Source organism: Myodes glareolus, chromosome 4 (genome assembly GCF_982192425.1).
Source record: "Myodes glareolus chromosome 4, mMyoGla1.1, whole genome shotgun sequence".
NCBI classification, from domain to species: domain Eukaryota; kingdom Metazoa; phylum Chordata; class Mammalia; order Rodentia; family Cricetidae; genus Myodes; species Myodes glareolus.
The window spans coordinates 14880247-14902878 of NC_142029.1; the positions used below are offsets into that span (position 1 = coordinate 14880247).

General features: G+C 41.7%; 1 protein-coding gene and 1 non-coding gene across 4 annotated transcripts in view; both read right to left on the reverse strand.

Annotated features, from left to right (window-relative positions):
• Positions 1-739: 739 nt before the first annotated feature.
• Positions 740-22632, reverse strand: part of Prkar2a (protein kinase cAMP-dependent type II regulatory subunit alpha) — a 62475-nt gene continuing 40582 nt past the window's right edge. For 2 of the 3 annotated variants that reach the window (XM_048423003.3, XM_048423004.3), the window contains exons 6-11: positions 21792-21945; positions 16423-16524; positions 16204-16278; positions 11586-11651; positions 5014-5155; positions 740-4204 (exon numbers count right to left, since the gene is read on the reverse strand). In XM_048423003.3, coding sequence (XP_048278960.1) covers positions 4071-4204; positions 5014-5155; positions 11586-11651; positions 16204-16278; positions 16423-16524; positions 21792-21945 — 673 coding nt within the window. In that variant the 3' untranslated portion in view covers positions 740-4070. The remainder of the gene's footprint in view (positions 4205-5013; positions 5156-11585; positions 11652-16203; positions 16279-16422; positions 16525-21791; positions 21946-22632) is intronic. The other variant, XM_048423005.3, reaches the window with a different exon arrangement.
• Positions 5784-5890, reverse strand: LOC125393792 (U6 spliceosomal RNA). Its single transcript, XR_007229950.1, has one exon. It is a non-coding gene; the product is annotated as a U6 spliceosomal RNA (small nuclear RNA).

Genomic DNA, 22632 nt, shown 5'->3' on the forward strand with positions numbered 1-22632 from the left:
AACAGGTACCCTTGCTCTTATCTACAGCAATATACCATGCTGTGATGGTTTACTTTGTGTCCACTTGACTGGGTTATGGGATATTTGGTCAACTATTATTACGGGTGTTCTCATGAGTATTTGTTTTAGATGAGATTGACATTTACTTGGCTAACTGAATAAATCACTTTGACCTGCCTAATGTTGGTTAGGCCCTTTCTGACCAGTTCAGTTAGAAGGCCTGAGTAAGAAGGGGCTGGGCAAGGAATGTATCTCAGTCAGTGGTAGTGCATTTCCCCAACATGGACAACACGGACAGCTCTGGCTTTGCATCAGGACTCTTTCTTTCCTTTGGGCCTTTACATGGAACAAGCCTTTCATTCTGTCAGCCCCACACTGAGGCATCAGCTTCTCACAGCTCGAGAGGCACAGCAAGGCTGTCCTAGCTCTCAGGTCTCTGACTTCAGACCAGAACTAAACCTCATACTCCTCTGGGACTGCAGTTGACTCAGCCTGCAGGTCTGCAGATTTGCCTCAACAATCATATGGACCAAGCCTTCAGAATACACCTCAGAATCCTTCTCTCCTTACCCACCCTCTTCCATAGTGATTGCTTCTGTGTAGAACCTAAGTACTCCAAATTCAGGTCTTCTTCCTAATCCATCCCAGCAATGTATCTGCGAGATAAGTGCTGAACTGGCTTGGGACCCTTAAAAGAGAAGACAAATATGTAACACAAGACTACACCAGAAGTCATACATGATTTGTCAGCCTTTATTAATCAAGAGTGAAGCCGAGCCCTAGAGTTTCCTTTAAAAACAAAACAAAAAAACCCTCAACCTTGTTTATAGCAAACAATGATTAATTCTCAGTAACTTTTAATTTTAATTCAATACCATAGATCAAAAATTGTTTGCTTTCCAATCATATATATTATTTTGAGATTAAAACACAAGTGTAAACAGGTTAAAATAAGATTCACCCCAACAATTTAAAAAATAATTCCAATTGAAAGACATTTTAAACACCATGTATAGAACTCAGGACCAAAAGATGACCTTAGAATGTATTTACCTCTGAGGTAGCACAATAATGCTTAGTTGGATTTTTTTATTACAATGAATTAAAAACAAAACAACAACAACAAAAACCAAGGAATCTAACCTTTGCTCAAGGTGGGCTAAATGTTTTTCTGCAAATCCCCCATGAGGTGAGCGACAGTTTTCATTCTTTTTTTTTTTTTTTAAGTATAAAGATAGCCCTGCAGTGTGTAATAGGAAACCCCTGGGAAGGCTGCTTCCCACAAAATAGACATTAGAATCACGGAGGAACGTCAGCAGTCAAGACAGGAGGAATAAGAGGTAATCGTAGAGAAAATCAAAACCCAGAACTTGGCGAGATTGGCTTACAAATATGTATCAAAAACAAAAATTTCAGTATCAACTGACCAAGAAAGATAAAAGATGACATTCATGGGTCCTTTTCTTTCTCCGTGCAAAATGCTTTCATCTTTTAAAAATGAAGGCTGTGACATGCCACAAAACGCTGTGTGCCCAGGCACCAAGGTGCCAGCAGCACCTAACAGCTCCACCATCATGAGCAGAGAATCTGGGTAACTTGGATGAATGCAGCCTCTCCAGCTGGAGAACTTTTTTTCTCTTTTTGCCACTTTGCTGCTGAATTTGCTCACTACACTGCTCAATGCTGATTTCTGAGACTCTGTATCAGGGACATAGAATTCTTTATGAAAACGATGAAGTCAGAGGACAAGAACACAAAAGTCCATCCTGCAGAGAATTTAATCAAGAATGCGTGGGCAGAGCTGGGGACAGAAAGAAGAAAATCCTGCAGTTGGACCTCAAGGCTCTGAGGACTATTCTCTATCAGCTTAAGTCAACAGCAAAGCCAGGGAAGAAGGGGGAGCTCTAATTCTCAGAAGGGGGCACTAACAGAGAGGACACCCCGCCCTATGGGACTCAACTGTTGGCTGTAGGGGTTGCTGGCATGAGAACACTGCGACCTTGAGTCTCTGAGCGGCAGAGAACTGGAACACTGTCGGTCCTGGCACTGTGGTAGCAGCTATGTCTCTTGTGGCTCCCACTAGTTCCTTGACTAAACGATTCTCTCCCAGGCCCCCAACACAGGGGTCACACTGCAGAGAGGGTTCCATCAGTAATTACAACAGAACTCACACCCGATGATGTCTAATCTGTAAGGGAGCAGGAAGGTGACAAGGGGGACTCTGAAGATTAGGTGGGGGTGAGGATGTGAGGGCAGCTGAGAAAGCCTGCCCCTAGCAGCCTGTAGGAATAATTTCGGCATGAGATTCACAGCCAGCCCTAACCCATACTGGCATGGAGGCCGAGGTGGGGTTTCAGAGTCCTTCTAAGGTCTGGGGGCTGGGCTTTTGGGCTGCTCCTGGAGCCCAATGCACCTCTTACCTTGGCAAGAATCAGGTATTATTCGGTCAAAGTACAAGGTCTGATTTATTTAAGAAAGCAATACCATAGAAAAAGACCTTAGGAAAATTTGGGATCAACACAAAGGTTTTCCAGTGCTAGCTGCCTGCTTTGGAGTAGCAGTTACAACCGAACAATTCCCAGAGCTGTAACAGGCTACTAGGGCAGTCTGAAGAGTCCTGTTTTACTTCATGGGACACAAGAAAACGTGAGTAATTACCAAAATGGTGGTGACTCATCTATTCTGGACATTTCTTGGCTCCAGTGACCATGGCAAAAGCTGAGAGAGACAGTTAGAAAGGCCTTCACAGTAAGTCTATGTTTATAAAGGGTACCCTTCCTTCCTTTGGGTATTAAGGTGTTGGAGAGCAAACCCAGGGCCTTGCACATGCTACATAAGTGTTTTGCCACTGAGCCATGCCCACCCCTGTCCCAATGATACCAAGTTTTGAGAAGAGATATTTAGGACAAATGTCTGAGTCAGTTAGTTGACAAACTCCATGTATACGAATATGTCCAAGGTGAATCCCCTAAATAGAGAAACAATTTCCTTAAAAAAAATTAGCTTCTTTCTTAAGAGTTTAAAAATTGATGATCACTAGCCAAGCTATGCAGCAATGCTGGAAGGAGGCGGAAAAGGTTCTCTGCGCAGCACAGCCTCCTGCCAGTGCAGCAATGAATGCCATCAAGACATGGCAAGGGCTGCTCAGGGAACACTCAGGTTAGGTAACCCGATGACACCTCCAGACCCTGTCCTTGTAGGAGCACCATGCTCTAAGCAGCTGAGCTAACCAACTCCCGCTTGCCCCACAGAAATGGACAATTTGTTGATGCAAATTGCACAGAGGTTAGAAAAAGACAAAACAAAACTTGCTAAAAACAAATAGCAAATCCCTAACCCAGATAACCTTTCCTGGCTCTTTACTACTGGCAACGGTGCTGAACCCAAGTTTCCTGCTAATGTGAATCTAATCAGTCTGCTCTGTACGGACCTGCTGGGCCTTCAATAGGCCTTTTTCTGGGCGTCACTATGGGCTTGGACACAGCTCTATGGTGTGCAGCTGCCAGCAGACAGAACAGGGCCACTGGGGCATAAGTCTCCATTATAACTGCCACCATCTTCCACTGGGAAAGCAAAAGCAGCAATTGTGAACACACTATGGACTTCCTCAGACAAATGGGGAGATAGAAGGATGTACCATTCCCTCCCTTGAGAAGGACTGTGGCGGTGTTTACAGTTACTCAACAGGTTTCTGCAGACCTCAGGGTAACCTTCAGAAGCAAACATTAGCAGCAGGAGAGGAAAGGATGCTTACACTTTGGACTTTGTATCAGGCACTTAAATTGCTGGAGAGACATGCCATTCTGAACCAAAGATGTGAAAACTGGGTTGAAGGAATCGTTACATAAGTGGTCTAATGATGGGCTTTCAGAAGCAAAGTGGAGGTGTGGGTGGAGCCTCTGTCCATCTTTCAGTGCTGACTTTCAAGATTTCTAAATGCCCTTAACCACAGCAATGGCAGCGGCGGTGACAGCAGCAGGAACGGTTCTGTCGTGTCTGTTTTCTGTGTGTTCTGTGGCTGACTGGAAGGTTTTGGTGTCACACTGAGAAGGCTCTGACATTCACCGCATCTACTGCCCAGGATCCATCAGATCTAAGTTGGAGCCAAACATCTTCACCAACTGTTCCTCATAGTGCGAGATGTTCCTCTTCATGATTTCCATGCACGGTCCCAGAAGCCTCTCAAATGCTTGAACATCCATAACTGCATTGTTTAAAAAAAAAAAAAAAGGAGTGGGAGAGAATGATTTGCTTACATTACTACTTACTCATGTTACAGGGTTATGGGGAATGTTTCTATAGGAACACAGCAGGACGGCACCTACACAGAAGGCTAAGTGGGCACAGCAGCACCCGCCTGTCCTGTTCCTCCATAGACCTAGCCACCTGCCTCCATTACTGCTGCTTTCACACGGCTTTGGTGCCTGTATGCCTGTCTTACTCAGGATTGTTCACTGTTCAGAACTGATTGCTAGGGTGCTGGGGTAAAATTTACGACACAGCATGTGCTTAGAATGCACAATGTTCTGAGTTCAATGCCCAACACCTTCCCCACCAAAAAAACCTTTGCTGTAAAGAATTCATTTACACCAACCACCCAGACCTAGATCTAAATGAGTCAGCAGAGTAAGTCAAGGCTTGCTAATAGGAAAAAACCTAAAAGACCCTGTATATTAGAAAAAGGTTAGTAATGCACAAAGAATTTTCTTTTCATTTTATTAGCACATGAATCACACATAATAATGGTTTTTATTATGGCACTTCATACATGCATATAATTTTGATCATAGTCACCCATCCCATCTCTTGCCCCACTCCCGCCCATCCCTCCTATTCCCACCCATCTTCCCTCTTGCTCTTCTAATTTCATGTCTTTTGTTGGGGGTAGGAGGAAGGCAAAGTTTAATTAGCAATATGTTGTGGGCAACTTATCAGTGGCTACCCTATGAAGAAACTATTACCTGTCTAAGGTTGAGGAGGGGCTTGTGAAGTCTCAGAAAGAATTTTTCTTACCTAAGCATTTGACATCTCCAACCGCATAGGCAGAAGCAGCTCTGGGTTTATTGGTGACCAGTGCGAGCTCTCCAAAGTACTGCCCCTTATGGCAGTGGGCAATCTCAACCTCCTGGTTCCCACCGTTCTTGTTTGATTTAGTCTACAACAGGTAAAGAATAGGATCCGTGCTGATTCTAAGATCACAGCTGTGCCCAGCTGCACACACTCAAATTCCTTCCTCAAAGTTTAACAAAATTACTGAGGAATCCCTCTGTAGAAACTCTTAACTGTATCCTGTAAACTCAACAGACAAATCCCGAGGTCTTCCTTGTCACCCCACCTAAGCTCTAACACTTCTGATAATGGTTAAATATGAGCCGCTCAAGCCTAGCATTTTCCGTGGAGATGACTGATCCCAGGTGAAGCATAAGGTCTTCTGCTGACTCTTCCTAATAATGAACTCTTCTATTAGTGATGAGCCAGAGCACAAGACTACGAGTTGGTTAGAGACTGTCTTGTATTGTTCTTGACAGTGACATTTCTTCTTTCGAATTTTCTTTTTCTTTCTTCTTCCTTTCTTTTCTTTGGTATTGTACCTTTACATATTAATTTTTTTTAAATTTTATCTTTAAAAAGCTTTTTTTCATTTTACATATCAATCCCAGTTTCCACTCCTTCCCATCCTCCTTCCCCTTCACCTTCCCCCATCCCACCCCATCCACTTCTCAAAGAGGGTAAAGCACATTGCTTTGAGGAAGGACCAAGGCCCTCCTCCCTACTTTATCTAGAAAAATATGGAATACTTCACAAATTTGTGTGCCATCCTCATGCAGGGGCCATGCTAATACTCTCTGTATTGTTCCAATTTTAGTATATGTGCTCCCGAAACAAGCACGTGGTGTTTTTTTTAAAAATATTTGCTACAGTAATTTTTCTTTTTTTCTTTCTTTCTTTTAGATTTATTTATTATATACACAGTGTTCTGCCTGCATGTATGCGGGCCAGAAGAGGGCACCAGATCTCATTATGGATGGTTGTGAGCCACCATGTGGTTGCTGGGAATTGAACTCAGGACCTTTGGAAGAGGAGTCAGTACTCTTAACCACTGAGTCCATCTCTCCAGTCCCATTTCTTTTAATGCACTATTTTCACTTACACCGGTTCTGCACCTCCATTCTTTTCTTTTAAATTTATTTATTATATATACAATATTCTGCCTGCATGTATCCCTGTGGGCCAGAAGAAGGCACTGGATTTCATTACATATGGTTGGGAGCCAACATGTGGTTGCTGGGAATTGAACTCAGGATCTCTGGAAGAGCAGCCAGTGCTCTTATCCTCTGAGCCATCTCATCAGCCTGCACCTCCATTCTTAAGAACTATATTCTTTAAACATGTGTGCTATATTGCATTTACTTTCTACCCTGGGTTTTTTATTTCTTACAAATTCATCTGCTAATAAGACAGTAACAACAAATTATGAGAATCAGTCTCATTCTCTAAGAACCACTAACGATATAGGGAGAAATATAATGCCCCACTTTAGTTTTTGTGATAGAGTCTCACTTCGTAGCTTCTGGCTAGCCCAGAACTACTATGTAGACCAGGCTGAGCCTGCCTCTGACTCCTGAGTGCTAGGATTTACAGGTGTCTGCTACCATGACTGGCTAATCCTTTTTTTCTTAGTTTTTAAATTTTTTATTTATTTATATTTTATATATAAGGGCTCTGCATGCACACCTGCAGGCCAGAAAAGGGCAATAGATCCTATTACAGATGGTTGTGAGCCACCATGTGGGTGCTGGGAACTGAACTCAGGACCTCTAGAAGAGCAGCAGTGGTCTTAACTACTGAGTCATTTCTCCAGCTCCCTTTGTTATTTTTTAAAGATATGTTTCCCCCAGCATTCAGGAGACAGAGATACATGAATCTCAGTGAGTTCAAGGCCAGCCTGGTCTACAGAACAATTTTACTATGTTAAAAGTTAAAGCCTTCCTTTTTGTTTAAACAGAAAAGGGGTAATGGTGTAGGAGTTCCTTCTGTTTGTGTGTTGCTTTCATTAGTTAATGAAACTAATTGAAACTGCCTTGGCCTAGTTGATAGGGCAAAACTTGGGTAGACGGAGAAAACAGAACTGAATGCTGGGAAGAAGAAAGGCAGAGTCAGAGAAGTCATGGATCCTCTGCCTGAGATGGACGCCGGTTAGAACCTCCGATAAGCCACTGCCACGTGGCGATACACAGATTAATGGAGATGGGTTAAACTAATATGGAAGAGTTAGCCAATAAGAAGGTAGAGCTAATGGCCAAGCAGTGTTTTATTTTTTTTAAAAAAATATTTATTTATTTATTATGTATACAGTATTCTGTGTGTATGCCTGCAGGCCTGAAGAGGGCACCAGACCTCATTACAGATGGTTGTGAGCCACCATGTGGTTGCTGGGAATTGAACTCAGGACCTTTGGAAGAACAGGCAATGGTCTTAACCGCTGAGCCATCTCTCCAGCCCCCCAAGCAGTGTTTTAATTAATACAGTTTCTGTGTGGTTATTTCCAGTGAAGCTGGGGAGGGGGGGGAGAAAAAACAAGAGGGCCTCTCCTTACAGCAATTGGCGCCCAGAGTTTTAGGATAGCCAAGACTGTTACACAGAGAAACCCTATCCTGAAAAATCAAACAAAGATTTTTTCCCCCCAGTTTTTGAAAGTATTTTATTTTCATGTGTGTGTATGTGTATGTGTGTGTGTGTACATATGCCACGTAGGTTCAGGTGTCCATGAGGTCCAGAGAGGGTGCCAGATATCTTGGAGCTGTAGTTACAGAAGCTATGAGTCATCCCAATGTGAGTTCTGGGAGCTAAACTTGGGTTCTTGGGAAAAGCAGTATATGTTCTTTAACTGCTGTGCCACCTCTCTGGCCCCTTAATGGGTATGTGTCGTGTTGTGTGTTTACTTCCTAATTTTCTGTGTGAACCTGCTGGCCTCTATGTGTCTAGATGGGAGTGTCAGATCCCCTGAACTGTTGTTCCAGGTGACATCCGCCTGTATGCGTGCTGAGAACTAAACCTGGGAATTTCCTCTTAACCACTAAACCATTATTCCAGTTCCTTAAAGAACAGGTTTCTCTGTGTAGCCCTGGTTGTCTTGGAACTTGCTCTGTAGACCAGGTTAGCCTCGAACTCTCAGAGATCCACCTGCCTCTGCGTGTCTGTGTCTGTGTACGACTTGGCTGCCTGCTACCCATGGAGGCTGGAAGAGTGTCAGATCTGTAACTGTCTGTTACAGACAGTTGTGAGTAGCTGCATGGGTGCTGGGAATGAAACTATGTCCTCTGAACAGCAGCCAGTGCTCCTAACTGCTCATCTATCCCTCCAGCCCTAAAGGGAATTTTCTAGTATTTTGCCTCTATTTCTATGTGTATGTGAAGGTGTGTGTGTTCCTCGGTATGCAGCCCATGAAAGCAGGAAGAGGGCACCTGCTGTCATTATTACCTATTACTTTGCTGAAGCGCGGCTTTTCCCAGCATCTGGGGCTTAATTATTCCCAAGGTCGGAGGCCAACAAGCACTTCAGAGGATGTCTGACTTATGTGGGTGCTGGGATTCAATCTGGTCTCTATGACTGTAGAGCAAGTACTCTTAATTCTTGAGCCATTTCTCTGGCCCCAATTCATTCTTTAAACATGTTCTGCAATCATTTATTTTTATGTGTTTGTACATGTGTGGACATGCACATGCCACAGCCCTAGTGTGGCAGTCTGAGAACACTTTTTAAGGATCACTTCTCTCTTTACATCATGTGAATTCTGGGAATCAAATTCAGGTTATCAGGCTTTAGAACAATCACCTTTATCCAATAAATTGTCCTGCTGGGTCTTCTTTGTTGGTAGTATTTTTTTTTTTAAAATATTTACTTATTTATTTATTTATTTATTTATTTATTTATTATGTATACAATATTCTGTCTGTGTGTATGCCTGCAGACCAGAAGAAGGCACCAGACCTCATTACAGATGGTTGTGAGCCACCATGTGGTGGCTGGGAATTGAACTCAGGACCTTTGGAAGAGCAGGCAATGCTCTTAACCGCTGAGCCACCTCTCCAGCCCAGTATTATTCTTTTTCAAAATACTGTATTTTTAATTATGTGTATGTGGGCTTGTGCAAATGAATGTAGGTGCCAAGAGAGTTCAGAAAGTGGTCAGATTCCCTGGAGTTGTTGTGAGTCATCCTATGTGGTGCTGGGAATCAAAACTCAGATCCTGTGCAAAAGTAGCATGCTTAACTGCAGAGCCCATCTCTCTAGGCCTGTCTTCTTCATTATCTGCAAATGGAAATTAAAATCTGGCACTCTAAATGTTTAGCCTTCTCATCCTTCCACATCAGCCTTCACCTATTAGCTTTGTTTGAAGCTACTCTGTTGCTCCAGGTGAACCAATGCAATCTTTTACCTTTTTTTTTTCTTTCGAGACAGGGTTTCTCTGTGTAACAGCCCTGGTTGTCCTAGAACTACCGTCTGTAGACCAGGCTGTACTCAAACTCACGGAGATCCGCCTGCCTCTGCCTCCCAAGTGCTGAGATTAAAGGTGTGCGTCATCACCGCCTGGCTTTTCTTTCTTTTTGAGACAAAGTGTCTGTCATGTAGCTAAGGCTGGCCTCAAACTCTATGTAGTTGAGGAAGACCTTGAACCTCTTATCATCCTGCCCCCACCTCATAAGCACTGGGATTACAGGAATGCTCCACACCCAGTTTCTGTTTCTAACTTTTGAAGGATCCTTTGGCACTGTAGACATATTTGTGCTTTAAGTCCATTCTCCTGAACGGCACTTACTGCACCATCGCACACAAAAGCTCCCTTACAATGCAAAGTCTGACTCAGTAGGTCTAATGCAGAGCCCAAGACTTTGCATTTCTGATAAACTCTCTGACTCCCCAGGGCAATACCGCTGGTACCACTCATCAAACACTATACTATGATGACAGACAGTGCCAGTGAACATTTGAGAAATGTACAAATATGTATTAGCAGTTTAAAAGCTGCAACGGAAAGAACACAAACACTTCAAGCTACTGTTTTATGTGAAACAATAGCTCTATTTAAAAACCTTACTGTGTTGCAGTATTATCATTATTGTGTGTGGACATGTTCCACAGTGCACATGTGGGGGTCTGAGGTCAGAGTTGGTTCTCTCTTTCCATCATGTGGGTCCTGGGGATCAAACTCAGAATACTAAGTCTTCTCAACAGCGTGACAGCTCTAATTTTAAGATTTATTTTATATATATAGTGTTCTGCCTACATGCATGCCAGAACACCAGAAGAGGGCACCAGATCTCGTTATAGATGGTTACAGATGGTTGTGAGCCACCATGTGGTGACTGGGAAGTGAACTCAGGACTTCTGGAAGAGCAGTTAGTGTTCTTAACCTCTGAGCCATCTCTCCAGCTTCTGACACCTCTATTTTAAATTAAGAATCAAGCTACCATTTAGACAGTAATAAACATAAGTGGTTTGTTTTTTATATATTTTTTAATTGGAAATTTTGTATACTGCACAATTTCAAGCTGGGCAGTAATAAGAGCACTGCCTTCAGTTCTTTTTGCTGCTTGAGGTAGAATTTTACTTACAGTCTAGACTATTCTCGAATTCATGATCTCCCTACCTCCATATCCTCCCTGACAATAGTTTAAACCTTTACTAAATATATTTTAATAGATTTCATACTAGATTTAGTGTATACATATATAAATACTAAATATATATACTGTATACACATAAATACACACACTAAATAGACATGTAACTTACTATTTCAATAAATTTATATTCTTAAAAAAATGGATGCTTGAGTATGATAGATTGAATGTTAAGAATTCTTCCTCCCAGGTTGGGGATGTAGCTCAGCTGCTGGAATGCTTGCCTACAATTCATGGAGTCCTTGGTTTTATCCCCAACATCAGATAAAATTGGGCATGGTGGCACATGCCTACAATCATAAGCTTATATTTATTTACGTCTATAATCATAACAGAGGTAGAGTCAAGTGGTCATAAGTTCAAAGTCACCCTCAGTTATATACATAGTCAAATTTGAAGCCAGCCAGCCTGGACTACATAAAGCTATCTAAAAAAAGAAGGAGAAGGAGACGGAGAAGAAGACAAAGACGAAGAAGATGAAGATGAAGAAGGAGGAGGAGGAGAAGGAGGAGGAAGAAAGCAAGCATTTTCCCATCTACGGGTCATCAATTATCAACATCTCTCTATCCTCAAATACCATAGTAGGAATATGATGAAGACTTCCTCTAGCAACATCCTAAAAACAAGGATGCTTTCTTCACATCCCACCTCCTATATACCTATTATATAACGTTCCTATACTTGTTAGGGTTTTTATATTTTTCTTATTTATAGGTCATATATCTTACCTCACTAACTACATGATGGAGGCAAAATTGGGATAAGAGAAAATACACTAAATCATTATTCCTGGTAGTCACACCTGGTAGGACAATGATGGCTTTAGACTCTAAAGCACAGGCCATATTGTATAAAGTGAACACTTACTGGGAACACCTGGCACAGCACTACCCAAACTCACCTTGCTTTTAATCAAGATGCTCACTTCCCCGGATTCTATAATATAAAAGCTGTCAGCCTTCTCACCCTGAAAAAGAAGAACTTAGGTCAGAGTCACAAACAGCAGTGATGACTGTGAGCACTGTCTTGGTCTTTATATTTACCTCCAGGAATATGACCAGGTTACCAACCACACATCATTGCTATTCTGACTGACTATGTTGCTGTGCTGAAACCTATTTCAGGGACCAGTAAACAATACTGCAAACGTGTTAAGTAACTCCTAGAGTGTGAGGTTGTGGTAGTCTGAATGTAACTGGCCCTCATAAGCTCATAGGGAGTGACACTATTGTTGAAGAAAGTATGTCACTGTAGAGGCCGGCTTTGAGGTCTCTTTTGCTTAAGCTTTGCTCAGTGTCACAGACCACTTCTTGTTGCCTGCAAGATGTAGGACTCTCAGCTGCTTCACCAGCACCATATCTGCCTGTATATCACCACGCTCCCTGCCATGAAGATAATTGATTGAACCACCAAATCATAAGTGAGCCACCCCAACTAAATGTTTTCCTTTATAAGAGTTGCCATGGTCATGGTGTCTCTTCACAGCAATAGAGCATAGACTAAGACAGAGATCTAGGAATAATCTTGATCAATAAATACAATCCTCAAGAAGAGACTGAGGAGGAAGCTCAAACATTGAGTATTGCAAGTCAGGCACAAGGATTTGAGGTCAATCCTCAGAACCTATGTCTGAGGTAGGAGGAGCCAGAAGTGATGGTGCACACACGAAAGCTCAGTGCTGGTGAGGCAGACACAGGCAGATCCCTGGGACTTGCTAGCCAGTCAGCCTATTCAGCAAGTTTCAGGCCAGTCAGAGGCCTTGGTTTTTTGGTAGATGGTTTTTTGTTTTGTTTTGTTTTTTGTTTTTTGAGACAGGTTTCCCTGTGTAGCCCTGGATGTTCTGAAACTTGCTTTGTAGAGTCCAAGCTGGCCTCGAATTCAGAGATCTGCCTGTCTCTGCCTTCTGAGTGTTGGGATTAAAGACATGTGTCACCACATTCAGGGAGACCTTGGTGTTATTCGTTGTTGTTATTTTTTTCTTTAAAATAGATTGTACATTAGGAATAAGACTTGAGGTTGCCTACCTCCTTCCCCCACAAAACACAGAGAGAATAGCATGGATCTATGTGGACAGCTCTGCCTTGATTCAGTAGGTGCTTTGACACCATTTTTGTAAGCTTTAGGCTTTTCCTTTGCTTGGTTTACTATTAAACTACTTGGCTAAATAAGTCAGGTAATTCAACAAATAATGTACTATGTTCTCACTGTGTGCAGACATTGTCCCAGGGGCATAAGAGATCAGTGGCTAAAACAAACAAACCAAGAAATATGATAATCAGTAAATTATACAGCTGTGTTGGAGGATGGCAGTGCTACAGGAAAAGAACAGAGCAGGACCACAGGCTCTCAAATGCTGGTAGAGGGACTGGCTACTGCATACAACACAGCTTCAGCATGAATGGTGGAATCTGAGCGAAAGCTGGAAGAAGTGAGACTCGGGCAAGCAGATAAAGGAGAAGAGCTTCAGGCTTCTTTCACTTTCTCCTCCCTCACAATTAAGGTCTGGAACAGATCCCAGATGACCCAATAGCAATCATGTGCTACGTAGGTTGTTTGGAGACCAATCTGGCTATACAGATCATTAGCTAGTCTCAAACTTTCAACTCTCCTTCCTCTTTCTTCCCAGAGCACTGCCACACACTCAGCTTGGTGTGGATTAGACAAGACTTCAAACCTCTACTGGGACCACACAGTTGATGATGACTTGCCTGAGTTAATCTAGTCCCAGGTCGGCATGATGGCTCATGCCTATAATCACAGCACTCAGACAGCTGAGGCAGGAGGATTGTTCTGAGTTTGAGGACAACTTAGGTTACAGACCAAGATCCTTGTCAAAAATTATGGTTTGGATGTAAATGTCTCCCAAAGGCTCACATGTTTGAACACTTGGCTCCCAACTGGTGACACTTTCTTGGGAAGTTACCGATCCTTTGGAATGTGGGGCCTACCCTCACCACTAGGAGTGGGCCCATGACTTACAGCCCAGCCCTGCTCCCCATCTGTTCCTTGACTACTGTCATTACTGTGAGGGACCAGCTACCACACACCGATTAGTTCCTTCTGCAGTGATGAACTGAGATCCCCTGAAACCGTGAGCCAGAATCAACTTTCCTTCCCTCTCTTCAGGAAGTTGTTTCTGTCAGCAATTTGGTCAGAGATAATAAGCAAGAGAATTTTGTCAGTTCTACTGGCATTTCAGATACAATATGAGCTCTTAGGGATGGGCCACCATACCCACCCTCACTGGCTAGCATTTTTTTTTCTTTTCTTCTCTTTTTGAGGCAGGGTTTCCTCTGTGCAGCCCTGGCTGTCCTGGAACTCACTTTGTAAACTAGGCTGGCCTCGAATCCACCTGCCTCTGGCTCTGGGATTAAAGGTGTGCACTGCCGCCTGGCTTTGGCTAATATTTTTATGCAGACTAATATTTGGCTAATATTTTTATGCACATCATGTACTGTGGTGCAGATGTGCAATAATGTGGAGAAAAGTTTATGCTATGCTTCAAGCACAACAAATGCTTTTTTAATACATATAGTTCCTTGCCTTAATAAGTATATAATATAAATGTAAGCAAATTTTTACTTTATAAACAACAAAGTAAACATGAACATTTCATGTAGTTTGCATTTTGTATATTCAAAGCAAAAACTGAGTTTTAAATAAACTTGTAAAAAACGAAGTTGCAGGCCAGACGGTGGTGGGGCACACCTTTAATCCCAGCACTTGGGATGCAGAGGCAGGTGGATCTCTGTGAGTTCAAGGCCAGCCTGGTCTACAAGACAGGCTCCCAAAGCCACAGAGAAACTCTGTCTTGAAAAACAAAAACAAAAACAAACAAACAAAAAAATCCAAACAAAAGGAAAAAACTGAAGTTGCACTTACTCCTCAGGCCCGGCTCAAATGATACTTCTTTATGAAATGACATGGTTTAATTCCTTCCTTTTCTATACTCTCCCTTTTGTCATATGCATTATCACAGTGCTTATTATTTCAGTCTCATTTATCCTAACTTTAAATTATATAAGGGAACCTGGAAAGCAAAGCCATTCAGAGATGTAACCCAAAACGAACATCAGGCTTTTGTCGGTGCTCTATCTCTTCTGGTGGGGCTTTCTCCTCCTCTTTCTTCTTCAGTTTGACCACTTCTCAAAGTTCTAGTGGGGCCAGTTTTATAGACCTGGAGTCACAGTGATCTGAAACTATCCTCCTCAACCCAGCTGTGTTTAAGAACAAACAAAGTGCCCAACTCAACTCAACCAGATGCCTTCCCAGTGTTCTTGTCAGAGGCATTGGCAGGGAAGCTTGTATCTGGAAAAGGCCCTAACTATTTATATGTAATTAAAATACAAACACGGGAGACAGAGAAAATTATCACATAATATAAAGACATTCCGGTAAAGTGGTGGTACACACCTTTAATCCCAGCACTTGGGAGGCAGAGGTAGGCAGGTGTCTGGGAGTTCAAGGTCAGCCTTGTCTACAAAACAAGTTCCAGGGACAGCCAGGGTTGTTATACAGGGAAACACTATCTCAAAAAACAAACAAAAACAAAAAAGAAATTGCTATATAGCTGAGAGTGGCCCTAAACTCCTAACCCACCTGCCCCCACTTCCTAAGTGTTTGGATTCTAGGCATATACCACTAACCCCACTTTGCAGTCTTTCTTTAATTATACTGGTTCAGCTCACTGTACATTATCTTGCATTATCCAAAAACAACTTATGAAAAAGATACAAAGGATATATCAAGACATCTCATAGATCTGATTATCACTGAATGCTAAGGATTCTGGTGTCAAATCATCAAGAGGTTGCTTTTGTGTCAGCAGAGACAATAGACAGCATAAGCCTCCAGTTTTCTCTGGATTCTAATAGAGATTAATAAAGCTTACTTAGGGTCAATAGCAAATAACATCCAATAGAAGACAACTCCCAAAATGAATGGAGGTCTGAGCCTGGTGGCATGTGACTGCAATCAGTGACTCAAGAGGCTTCCGAGGTTAGGACAACGTGATAATACTCTGTCTCGAAATACAAACAAAAAAAGGGCTGAGGGTGCAGTGGCAGATTTGCTTAGCAGTGAATTTAGTCCTTCAAGGGAAAAGGGGCAGCAGGACGGACACAAAGGAACTTCAGAGGTCTTTGTAGGAGGGATGACACAGCTTCCAACAGTGGAGGACATTAAATTTTGGTTTGTTTTCTTTTCTTCCTTTTCTTTCTTTCCCTTTTTAACCTGGAACTTTAGAACTTTCTATATAGACCAGACTGGCCTCAAACTCACAGAGCCCTGCCTGTCTGTCTTTCCTGAGTGCTGGGGTTAAAGGTATACCATAACCCCAGCTAAGTCTTTGTTTTCTACTGGAGTCAGAATAATATAATGTGGCCCAGGCTGGCTTGAACTTGTGAACCTCCTGCCCTGGCCTCTTAAGTGCTGGCATCGCAGGTGTGCACTACCATACTCTGTGATACACTGTTCCTTTTGGGAGTCCAGGAAAGGAGCTGTGCCAGACCCCAACTCACCTGAGTGATTATTCGCTCTCCATCCTTATAGATCTTTTCTCCAATCACATCCACAATCTTCATTCGTTCTGACATCTACAAAACATAATAGTTTAGGGAAAAACCTTGATTGAATGTCATTGCTACAGAACTAGGTTAAAACAGTATTACTTGAAAATCTAGGAATAGTTTTAACAGCTCTTCCTAAACCATATAAACAGACTCTTATTCAAACTTTACCTCTAGTGATTTAAAGAGTGGCACTGACTCAATAAATGATTCAAACATCTTCCTCTTTTTTGCATTGTTTTTCACTATGATTCTTCTAAAAGTCACCCGGTCCTACAAGAAGAAAAAAAAATAGGAAAATTCTAGTACATGCCCATGTAAGAGAATATCTACGGTTTAGATAACTGAACCACTGCAGCCACCAAAGCCCTATGAAGTCAGTGTACCAACAGAGTTTAATGAAGCTGGAAGGGAGAAACCTCTAACCCGTGCTAGGGCAGAAACCTCCAAAAACGGTAGCTTGCTGTGTTCAATGAGTGCCATCTATGGGCCATAAACAGAACATGAACAAAACTCCCACTAAATAGCCGGTGCTCAGACACCTTCAGAAAAGGCAGAAGGGCAAACAATCAGGTTGTTCTTGCCCTCCAGGAGTTTGCAACTGTAATGAGGAAACAACACAAAATATACAGGGCCATGCTATAATCAATACTTAGGAGGTTGAGGCAGGAAAACCATAAACTCAAGACCACTCTGGGCAACATGGGCCAGTCTGGATGATAGTGAGACCATATTTCAAACAAAAACAAAGCATAAAACATTCAAGAATTTTTGCAATTGATATATGAACTGAAATGTACTAAGTTAAAGTACAGAAGGCAAATGCTACAGTCATTTCTAGGATCGATTCCTGGGCATGGCAGTACAAGTCTATGCTCTCAGCCACTCAGAAAGGTAAGACAGAAGATTCAAAAGTACTAGGGTCCATTTGATTAACTTAGTTCTGTCTCACAACAAAATGGAATTGAAATGCAGCTCAGTGATAGCACACTTGTCTAGAGTGCAGGATGTTCTCTGATCAATCTCTAGTGCTGTCCAAAAAATATTTTAAGCCCCCACCCCCACCCCAAGACAGTGTTTCTCTGTGTATCCCTGACTATTCGGGAACTCACTCTGTAGACCAGGCTGTCCTCAAACTCGGAGATCTGCCTGCCTCGCCTCCTGAGTGCTGGGAATAAAGGTATGTGCCACCACTGCCTGGCTAAATTTTAAGTCTTTCCAAGAAGGAATTTCCAAGAATTTCTAGGTGGGAAAAGAACAATTACAGCAGGCAAAAACAAGGAAGATAATATTGCAGGAAAAATATAAACTTGCTGGGGACATGAAGGAAGGATAAGAGTTAAGTTGGTCTCCATTTTCTTTCCCATCTGCTTGCGTGACAGGAGTATTCTGCTTTCATGGGTTGCATCATCTGCCACTCATTTCTGAATTCTAAGGTTAAGAATTTCTCATGTAAAAGGCTACTTTCAGGGCTGGAGAGATGGCTCAGAGGTTAAGAGCAGTGACTGCTCTTCCAGAGGTCCTGAGTTCAATTCCCAGCAAGCACATAGTGGCTCACAACCATCTGTAATGAGATCTGGTTCCCTCTTCTGGCCTGCAAGTATACATGCAAGCAGAACACTGTACATGTAATAAATAAATAAATAAATAAATAAATAAATAAATAAATAAATTACTTTCATACTTTGGATTATTATGCCATTATCACTAGAATTCAATTTCTTTTTTTAAAAGAAATATTTATTTATTTGTTGTGTATATAACATTCTGTCTGTGTGTATGCCTGCAGGCCAGAAGAGGGCACCAGACCCCATTACAGATGGTTATGAGCCACCATGTGGTTGCTGGGAATTGAACTCAAGACCTTTGGAAGAGCAGGCAATGCTCTCAACCTCTGAGCCATCTCTCCAGCCCTAGAATTCAATTTCTATATATTTTCTGGTCTAATCTAGGCCAAGAATATTGTAGAAAGAGGGTAATTAAGACTGAGAAACTGCTGCCAGGTGTGGTGGCGCACGCCTTTAATCCCAGCACTTGGAAGTCAGAAGCAGACAGACCTCTGTAAGTTTGAGATCAGCCAAGACCACATGATGAAATCATATCTCAAAGAAAAAAAAAAGGCTGAGAAAAATGATAACTATGAAGTTCCCTTCTATATGTTTGGATGTTGTCAAAAACATTTTATAATTATATATAATGTGACCAAATAATTACAAATATAAAAGTAAACAATATTTCTAGGTAATAAGAATACAGATTTTCTTCAGCGATTTATGTCTCGAGGTTTCAGTACCACTAATTAACTTGTTTGTAAGCCAGGCTGCTCTTGAACTCCATGTAACCACGAGAACATGCTACAATTGCATGTTATTTTGTCTGTTGGTTTGATTTTTAAAAAATAATTATTTCTTATTTTATGTGCACTGGCATTTTGCCTGCATGTCTATTTATGTGAAGGTGTCAAAAACTCTTGGAGTTGGAGTTACAGGCAGTTGTGAGCTGTCATGTGGGTACTGGGAATTGAACATGGGTGCTTAACCACTGAGCCCTCTCCCCAGATGCACCATGCCTGGTTTTATGCAGTGCTGGGGACTGAATCCAAGGCTTCCTTTATTCCACCAACTGGGCTACATCCTAGCCCAATCTGATCCTCGATCCTCTGTATGCTTTTATACGTCCCAGAGCTCTCATTTTAGGCTGTGCAAGGCCTGTTCTTGCGGTTATGAACAACATAAAAACCCCTAAGAAAATTTTCAGCCCTTGAAAGTAATTATTACCAACTATTAAGGATAATAAGGAAATGCAGGTCAGTAGTTAGTCACCTGTTACAATCAAACTTGTAGTCATGTTAGGTATGTTTTCAAGATCAAACATATTTTACGTAGACAGGTGGTCTTCAAAAACTTCAGATATCTGAGGAATATGGCATTTAAAATGTTTTAATACCATAGGTTCTTTTTTTATGACAATGAGACATATCTGCTCCTGGCAGCACTAATCTACTTGAAGAAGATAATGGGCACCGAAGAAACTCCACATGGTATTTACTATCTTTGTGGCAAAACTAAGCCACTGGACAAGAAAGTGCTCTTGTCTTGACTGCTGACACTATGCTGCCCAAATTAGACAAGCAAGGCACAAAAGAGAGTGATTGTCAAAGCCTGCCAAGACAAGGTGAGTCAGTCCTTCAATAAAATCCTGTTTCATAGAAAAGTCTGTCAGATATGCTAGCCTGTAGGTCAAAGAAGAATGCCCCAACATTACAGAGGAACTTTGGGTGACTGTCTAGACAGCCAGCTGTTTCTGTCATTTCTCACATTTTCTGGAACTTGCTTGTTTGCACTTTCTGCTTACTCGGGTAATATTTCCTTCTCAGGTCTCTTAGGGAATTGAAGACTTTATAGTTATAGTTTTCCTTGTTACCAGATTCAGAAAAGAAATTCACTAAAGAGGTTTAAAGTATACAAGGTTGAGAGATATAAAAGATAGTTTGGTAATGCAAGTTAGGATAGAAAGTGAATTAGGTGGCAGGCAGTGGTGGCACACATGCCTTTAAGCCCAGCACTTGGGAGAAAGAGGCAGGCGGATTTCTGTAAATCTGAGGCAGGAGCTCAGGATTCAGTCTAAAGTTGTAGAAATGACATTTGGTCTGGGACTTGTAGAGACAGGATACCCCATTCGGTCTGAGGATTTCATAGAGGTAAGAACTAGTGGCTGGCTGCACTGTTTCTCCGATCTTCCAGCTTTCACCCCCTAATTTGACACCAGGTTCTTATTATTAAGACCAATTAGATTTGTGCCACAGTGTTTCTTTGTGTAGCCCTGGCTGTCCTGTGATGTGGGACTCCCCTCTGTATGGTGTGAAAACCACTGGTTAATAAAGAAACTGTCTTAGGCCTACGCAGGGCAGAATAGTGGTAGGTGGAGAAAACTAAAATGAATGCTAGGAGGAAGAAGGCTGCCTGAGGGGAAAGTAGTGAGTGCTAGTGGGAACCTTGCTAGTAGGCCACGAGCATCATGGTAAAATATAAAATAATGGAGATGGGTTAATTCTAAATGTAAGAGCTAGCTAGCGATATGCGTAAGCTATCGGTCAAACAGTATTTCAAATAATATAGTTTCTGTGTGATTATTTTGGGAGTCTGGGTAGCTGGGCCAGACTACAAGTGGCCTCCTACAACAGTCCTGGAACTCAGAGATCCACCTGCCTCTGCCTCCCAAATGCTGGATTAAAAGCGTGTGTTACCATGCCTAGCTGTATCATTTCTTAAATACATTTCATAGCCTTTTTTAAATTGGCATATTTGCTAACTTTTTGTTATTTTTATTTTATTTTCTATGAATAAAAATACTAGGAATTAAATCTGGGTCCTTTAGAAGAGCAGCCAAGGCTCTTAATCAATGAGTCATTTCTACAGCCCATTCTTGTTCTTTAAAAATAATCAAAGGTTGTGTTTACTATTATTATTTTTGTTTTTGTTGTTTTTTTTGTTGTTGTTTTTTCGAGAAAGGGTTTCTCTGTGTTGCTTTGGAGCCTGTCCTGGAACTAGTTCTTGTAGACCAGGCTGACCTCAAACTCACAGAGATCCGCCTACCTCTGCCTCTCGAGTGCTGGAATTAAAGGTGTGCGCCACCATCGCCTGGTTTTGATTTATAAAATTTGAGATTTGAGTACATCACTACAGATTTTTTTTTTTTTGAGATGGAGTCTCATTATGTTGCCTAGTTTGAAACTGAAATCCTGGGCTTCAGTAATTCTCATGCTTTAGCTTCCTGAGTAGCTGGGACTAAGAAACATAACCCATTCCATTCAATTTTTAATCCCAGCACTCAGGAAGCAGAGGCAGGCGAGCCTCTGAGTTTGAGGCCAGTCTGATCTAGAGAGTGAGTTCCAGGATAATCAGGGCTAAAGAGAGAAAAACTGTCTTGAAAAACAACAACAACAACAACAACAAAAGTGAAATGTGGAATTTGTATTAAGATATTTTTGAAGGAAGAGTTACAGATTATGGACATGTAACTTAATACAATAAGAAATGAGGCAGACAGTAGATAATCTGATACATAATATGGTACAAGAACGACAGTAGTGTTTTGCTTAATGCAAAAATCCATTTCCCAATGGTCATTAGCATTCCTGATGAAGGAAGCACTGGATGTAGGCATAGAGGAAATGACAAGTGGGTGACAGAACACAAAGTGACTGCTGTTGACACCTCCATCCCTACACTACTGTTCCTCCTCCTCTTTTGTGTGCACAGGTACATTAGTGAAGGGGACTTCCTCTGTAGCCCTCTTGAACTACTTAAATACATAGAGTTATCTATGTCTAACTGCCTATAAAAACAAGGAAAAATGTAGCAAGAGCTCCATCACTACTAGGTTACAGACCACTCACATTTCTGTAACTTAAAGAATTTGTTGTTAAGTCACTGAGAAAAATGGAAAGATACATGTACACGAAACCTTTTAGAGCATACTTTTCAGATAACTAGCTATGAAAGACAGGCAGCACTACACCATGCATTTCTCTCACTCACCAATCCCCAAAGGGAGCCTTCTGAGGTGGCGACAATGGTAGCAGCTCTCGGGGTATTGTACATCAGAGCTAGTTCTCCAAAACTGCCACGGTTGTCATACTGACCAACAGAACGTGTTTGATTATCTTTTGTTACTAAAATGTCATAGGTTCCCCTAGAAGAATGACAAAATATAATTAATTACTTCTGGTAAGTTTAAGAACTGACTGATACATATAAAACATGGGGGAGCAGAGCTGGGACATAGTTCACTTGGCAGAGATTTTGCCTACCATGCAGGAGGCCCTGAGTTTGATCCTAGATCTAGATAAACCAGGCATAGCTGAATGTCTATAATTACAGCACTCAGGAGTTAGAAGCAGGAAGATCAGAAATTTAAGATCATCCTCAGCTACACGGTAAGTTTAAGGGGGCTCTAGGATACAAAATATGCTGTCTCAAAAGGGGGGAATAACTAACATAATTTTGCTAAAATACACAAATGATTTTTGCATTTTATTTTGTTTTGCTTTTAATTTTATGTGTGTGGGTGTTTGCCTGCATGAATATTTGTGCACCATGTACATGCAGTGCCCAAGGAAGTCAAAAGAGGGCATTCAAGTTTTTGGAGTTGAAGTTACTGGTGGTTGTAAGTTACCACATGGGGTTTGGGTAGTAATTTCAATACCCAGTGCTGGAGGAGCAGTCAGTGCTATTAACTGTTGAGCCATGTCTCCAGGCCTGCATTTGACTTTGTATTTTACAACCGTGATAAATTAACTCAGTTCAGTTTTTTTAAAAAGATTTATTTATTTATTATGTATACAGTGTTCTGTCTGTCTGTATGCTTGCATGCCAGAAG